At 44.2% G+C, this 6,534-nt stretch overlaps 1 protein-coding gene across 1 annotated transcript; it reads left to right on the top strand.

Moving 5' to 3' along the window:
• The first annotated feature begins 1,627 nt into the window (after window positions 1-1,627).
• Window positions 1,628-6,306, top strand: LOC149143202 (uncharacterized). Its single transcript, XM_089451723.1, has 3 exons — window positions 1,628-2,876; window positions 3,362-5,722; window positions 6,233-6,306. Exons 1-3 carry the CDS (start codon window positions 1,628-1,630, stop codon window positions 6,304-6,306), a joined length of 3,684 nt encoding a protein of 1,227 aa, XP_089307849.1.
• Window positions 6,307-6,534: the final 228 nt, after the last annotated feature.

Here is a 6,534-nt window from a genome sequence, read left to right as displayed (position 1 = left end):
ATTAACATTAATTAATATTAATAATAAATAATATATTAATTAATTGCTATATAAATTAATTAATATTAATAAATGTTAATAATGTTAATAAATCAATATTATTAATGTTAATGGATATTAATAGCGTTAATAAATATTAATAATACTTAATTAATCACTTGGAAAATTGCGAATTGATAGGAGCGCTGGAGATCGCGGGAGCGGAGCGAGCCGACTGAAGACCTACTGCGTGCAGCTGCAGCGCCGCCGCCTCGGCCTGGGCCGCGAGGCCTGCTTTCCAGGCCCTGGCTTCAGCCATGGCCCAACCAGATCCTTCCCTTGGGGATGCGGAGAAAGCCTTTTCTGACCTGGTAAAGTCTCTGCCCCCTGCCCGACCGAAACCAGCAACTTCAATGGCAGCTCTATCACTAGCAGAAAAAGGGCTCATAGGACAGTTTACAGGCTTATGGCCTTCACCAAAGACAGTCCAGCGATGGGTGGAAAGGAATTGGTCCGATAAAATACAAGGAAAGATCTCGATTCGCTTCTGTGGCAAAGGCTACTATACCTTTCATTTTGAAACCAAGGCAGACAAGGATCTGATATTCAGGAATGGGCCCTATTTTATGGACTCTCGAGGGCTATATCTGAACAAGTGGACCCCTGATTTCGACCCTGAGCTAGACATCCCTAATGCGGTTCCGGTATGGGTCCGTCTTCCCCATCTGCCCCTGCATTGTTGGGGAGATGAATCGGTCAAAGCAATCAGGAACGCAGTAGGTAAATACATTGATAGAAGCGAGCCCAAAGATAACATGCAAGCCTGTGCAAGGATCTGCGTAGAAGTGGACCTCGGAAAAGGACTGCCAGAAGCCATCAAGCTGAAGGTGGATGATTGGAGCTACATACAGCAGCTGGACTACGAGCAAATACCCTTTAAATGCAAGGTATGTCATGAATACGGTCATTTCGCTAATAGATGCACTAAAGTAACCAATTTGGAATCTGAAGACCAAGGAGGACAATGGGAAACTGTGAAAAAAAAGAAAGCAGCACCCCCGTCCAAACAAGAACCATCCTCTGAACATCCGGGCTCTTCCTCCCTCCGCCCCAACTCTCCCCCTCTCAATCCTCCAGGACCTTCCCAAGAACCCTCCTTCCCCTCATCTTCCAACCCTTTCCTTATTTTATCCTCTGATGATCCTCAACCTGACCAGCCCTCTCTGGAACTGTCCGATCCTCCCTTGATTACCTCGATCCTCTCTCAACCTTCCTCTGACCCTCCCCCTCCCAGAACTACCAGAAGTTCTTCAAAAGACATTGGCGCCTCCAGTGACCTCCACAAGAAGCTTGGACCAGGAAGAAAGTCAGCCAAACAGCATCGGGAAGAAAGCACGCAAAAGGGTATTGCCCTTGGGATCCAAACCCCTATGGACTCCTTCATTACAGGATCCCAAGAAAAAGAAACAGCAGGAAAAGACCATGAGAGGCGAGCACCTCTCCGCTCGAATGCCTCATGACGAAGCTCTTATCTTGGAACAGTAGGGGTATGGGGCACCCCTCCAAATCAGCTGCCTTACGAGATCTTCTCCAAATAGAAAGACCTGAAATTGTTCTGATACAAGAAACCAAACAAAGTCAAAGCGAAATGCAGAAAATTGTAGATGCCCAAAAAAACTTCTCAGGGGCCAGTAGCAACTCCAGAGGAGCTTCTGGAGGAATCACAACCATGTGGAATAATCAACACTGGGACTGCAAGTCATCCGTCCTTAATCAAAACTGGTTAAGGACTAATCTTAGTAACAAAGAAGAGAGCCGTGACCTCATCATTTACAACGTCTATATCCCCAATCACTATCGAGAAAAGGAACAGTGCTGGAAGGATCTAAAAGAAGATATAGATAACGAGCAGAACACAAATGTCATACTAGCTCGAGACTTCAACTTAGTCCTCCACGCGAATGAGAAAAGAGGGGGCAACTTCACCTCCGACCCCTTCAGAAGTCAGATGGAAGTGATAATGTCCGAACATGAATTGATGGATATTATCCCAAAAAATCGAAAATACACCTGGAATAATAGAAGGTTGGGGCCAGGCAATATCATGGAACGATTGGACAGAATTCTGGTTAACGTCTCTCTCCTTTCCTCCTTTGCTGCTGGTCACACAAAAATTCTCAGTGCCACAGCTTCAGACCACTTTCCCATCCTCTTAACGTTGGACTCCCATTCTCAGTTGGGACCAATTCCGTTCAGGTATAACCCTTTGTGGAGAGACAATGCTGAGGCTGAAGCTATCATAGAAGCAACCTGGAGACATCATGTAGAAGGCTCTCCAAGCCATATATGGGAAACAAAAATCAGAAACACAAGAAAAGCCCTCAAAGACTGGGCAAAAGTCAGCTATCAAGAGCCAGAAAAAATTAGAAAAAAAATACAGCAGGACTTGGAGGAAATCCAAAAACAAATAGAAGATCAAGGGTTCACCCACCAGCTGAAAAGCAAAGAATGGGAAACTCAAGGGCAGCTAATGCACATCAAGAGAGCGGAAGAAATCAAGTGGAGAATTAAATCAAGACAGCTATGGCTGAAAGAAGGCGACAAAAACACGGCTTACTTCCACAAGCAAGCCACTGTCAGAAAGATAAGAAACAATGTAAATACTATTATGGACAGTCAAGGCAGCCAACATAACGACCAAGAATCCATCAAAATAGCTGCCTCCCTTCACTACAAAAGCCTCCTCACGGAAAATCAAGAAGAAACTGACTATTCTGCGCTTTTACAGCATCTACCGAAAGGCATCTCTCCAGAGGTGAATGACAGCCTAAACCGAGAAATAACGGAGGAGGAAATCAGAAAAGCTATCTGGACCCTGCAACCGGACAAGTCTCCAGGTCCAGATGGGTTCCCAATCAATTTTTACAGGGATCATTGGCATTTGATTAAAAAAGACCTTGCAAAGATGTTGAGGGGAATTCAAAGAAAAGGGAAAATGGGGTCTTCACAAATTCAACATTCCTCGCCCTCATTCCCAAGGAAAATCGTCCCACTTCCTTCTCCAAGTTTCGACCAATCTCATTGTGTAACTCCTCTTATAAGATTTTCACGAAAATCATAGCTTCTAGACTCCAACCCCTCCTTCCTTCCCTTATATCTGAAAATCAAGGGGGCTTCATATCTAATAGGCAAATTCATGACACAATCACCTTGGTCCAAGAAGCCATTCATTCCAGCACTTCAAGACAAGAGAAAGGTTTTGTTCTCAAGCTCGATTTAGCCAATGCTTTTGACCGAGTAAGACACTCCTTCTTGTTCGCTGTCTTGAGGAAAATGGGATTCAATTCTGCCTTCATTAGCACCATTGCCGCTTGTATTTCAGGTCCTTGGATTTCGCCTCTCATAAATGGGCGCCCTTGTGATGCTTTCCAATCCTCCCGAGGGTTAAGGCAAGGCTGCCCTCTTTCCCCTTATCTCTTTATTCTTATGGCTGAATCATTCAGCAGTGCTCTAGATCATAACAGAAGAGTTGGCCTCATCTCTGGCATCAAATTCAGGAACGGAGTCAAGAACATCAACCACTCCCAATTTGCTGATGACACTCTGCTAATTGGAGGAGCTTCCACTACCATTGCAAGGCGCTTCAAGATTCTCCTCGATCAATTTATGGAGTACTCAGGGGGAGAGGTCAACTTTCAAAAAAGTTGCATCTATGGCTGGAATATCTCCAACCAAACTGCTCACAGCATAGCAAACATTTTTGGAGTTGCCTACAAAGCAAACTGGGATCACTTCACCTACCTTGGGATGCCGGTCACCCTGGGACCTTTAAAAGCTGCTACTTGGAATGAAATAATAGACAAAGTCAAGAGGAAGATCCAGCAATGGGGAACTCAATGGCTCAATCCAGCAGGCAGAATAATTCTGCTCAAATCAGGTATATCCTCCTTACCTCTATATCGATTTACTCTTTATCAAGCTCCTGCTACATTTCATCATAAGTTGGAAACCGCCCTCCGAAATTTCTTATGGCAAGGAGGGAAAAAAGAAAAAAATAGATTCAATTTGGTCAGTTGGAAAAGTGTAATTCAATCTCAGGACAGAGGTGGTCTGAGAATTAGAGCCCCTAAAATCCTAAATTTGGCATTTGGGATCAAAATGGCTTGGAGGTTAATTAATGAGCCAAAAGCCTGGTGGAAACAGGTCATAGAAAGCAAATACCTTAACGGCAAAAGGCAAAGACTTCTTGAAATAGACATTCCCAACAGAGATTCCACCAAAATTTGGCATCTCTGCAAGAAAGCAATCCCCATCCTCAATCAAAACACCTCAAAGATCCCTGGAGGAGGGGACAGTATCAACTATGCTACTGACAAGATAATGGGTCTTCAACCTCTAAATACAATAGAAGAAGCCATCCCTTTCATTCTCCATCTCAATAGTAAAGGCATTCAGAGGCTTGATCAAATATCAAAATGGGATGTAGATACAGGAGCCTGGATTAATTGGGAATTTCCAGCCACCCCTTCAAATCTAGAAGCAAACTTCAAAGCCCTCCAAAAAAATCTTCAGAATAGAGCACCCATAAAAAAAGGAGCAGCAGACGGATTTCGATGGGATCCCACGGGTTCAAGCTACACCATCAAGTCTGGCTATCAATATATCTGTAATAGCACCTATCAGATTCCCATTTGGAACCAATGGAGAACAATCTGGAAATCCGAGGCCATTCCCAAAGTTAAATTTTTCACATGGCTGCTGCTAAAAGGCAAAGTCCTCACATCTGAAAACTTAAGAAAGAGAGGGATCAACGGTCCTTCAAGATGCCCCAACTGCTGCTCAGCAGAGGAAACAATTCAACATTTGTTCCTTGACTGCCCCTTCGCGAAGAGATGCTGGATCAATTTGTCCAACCTGGGCAATATAAAATGGCAATCCCAACAGAACATTTCAGAGACAATTCATGAATGGAGAAGGAACTGCCCATGGAAAGACAAGAGGAGCAAGATTGTCAAAAGAATTTGGGCTATCATACCTCATAACCTTCTATGGAAAATTTGGCTCACAAGAAATAAAAAGATCTTCCAAAACAAAGAGAGTAATGTTCGAATGACATGCAATAAAGCTCACATCTTGGCGCAAGAGTCAATTGCAGCAAAGTATACAGGAAAAATCAAAGCAGCAGATTACTCAGTGGAAGAGAGATCAGTTATCAGGCACATACTAGACCGACCAGGCCATCAGCAGGATACTCAGAGAACTGACAGACAGCAGCATGAACAAATCAAGGAGTGGGAAATTAGACTCCCAATTCAGGATTATAAGATGTGGATTCAGAGCAGTAATTGTCCAACTCTATACTTCGATGGTGCATCAAAGTCCAACCCAGGACCAGCAGGAGCGGGAGGAGTAATATTAAACGAGTCAGGGGATGAAATCTGCAGTTATGAATGGAGCTTGGGAAGAAAAACAAACAACAATGCAGAGGCTTTAGCCCTTTATCAAGGTCTGTTACAATTAAAAAATATGGGTATCAGAAAGGCACTAGTTTTTGGAGACTCTTCAATTCTTATTCGCCTCATGAATTACAATCAGCGATCTCCTAACAGCAATCTCCAGCAACACATTGAGCGAATCAAACTCCTCCTTAAACATTTTGAAAACATCAAACTCTATCACATTCTTCGCACGCTAAATATGGAAGCAGACAAGCACGCGAATAATGCAGTGGGAAAGCAGGAAGGTGCGCTAAGGCACAACAATAGAGAAACTTTTCAACCCCTGCCATGACTCAGGAAAATCCTGGCACCGCCCAGATTCGCATGATCATCAAGTGTGCGAAGGGCATGGTCTCCACAGTAGCAGGACAAATTGCAGAGAGCATAATATGCATAAACAGTCAAATCCGAGCCTCGATAGAGAGAATCACCTGTCATCAAGGAAAAATAAATCAATACAGCGCCGGCATAAGGATTGAAAATACAGCAAATGGAGATTGCATGAAAGATTTGGGAAAATATCTCACCATTTCCGAGAGTCCGACTCCAGCTAGGCATTCTATCCATTGTTGGATCCAACCTATAAATGTGGGCAACAACAAGCAAAGATTTGTCAATCAAGATCAAGCGACAGAGCAGCAACATCGGTTTGAAGCAGGCGCTTTTACTCAGAATCTCAGGAGAAACAATACTCTGGTATCGCCTCATTCTATTTTGTTTAAATTCATTTTAACTTCTGTTGCGGTGTTTTTCAGGAATGCCCAAGCTAGTCTCTGCAGGGTGTTACTCAGGAAAGCCCAAGCCCGTTTTTGCAGGGCGGCTCGTTTAGCTGCTCCTCCATCCTCTCATTCTGCGCCCTCCTCTCACCGTCTCTGCCCGCCGTTTACAGCATCTCCCCTCTTATTCTGTCTCCACACCTCCCGCCTCTTCAGCGAGCTCTCCCCAGCTCCCTCCTCTCTCCTTTTCTCCGCCCTCACCTCTGATATCCCCCTCTGCCCCAATTGCCTCTCTTCCTATAGACCTCTGGTTCTTTTCGGCTCGTGCAATTATCCTCCGC

Source organism: Pinus tabuliformis, chromosome X (genome assembly GCF_031772625.1).
Source record: "Pinus tabuliformis cultivar Carrire ecotype Pingquan chromosome X, CPIR1, whole genome shotgun sequence".
Lineage (NCBI taxonomy): Eukaryota > Viridiplantae > Streptophyta > Pinopsida > Pinales > Pinaceae > Pinus > Pinus tabuliformis.
The sequence above is the reverse complement of the archived record's forward strand: the minus strand, read 5'-3'. Positions and strand labels throughout refer to the sequence as shown.

Bases quoted from the DNA above. Each gene is read 5' to 3' on its own strand.
- LOC149143202 (XM_089451723.1), top strand. From the start codon at position 1,628: ATGCAGAAAATTGTAGATGCCCAAAAAAACTTCTCAGGGGCCAGTAGC. The intron at 2,877-3,361 runs GTCCAGATGGGT...CTTGTATTTCAG, and splicing joins GCAACCGGACAAGTCTCCAG to GTCCTTGGATTTCGCCTCTC. The intron at 5,723-6,232 runs GTGCGCTAAGGC...GGTGTTTTTCAG, and splicing joins TGCAGTGGGAAAGCAGGAAG to GAATGCCCAAGCTAGTCTCT.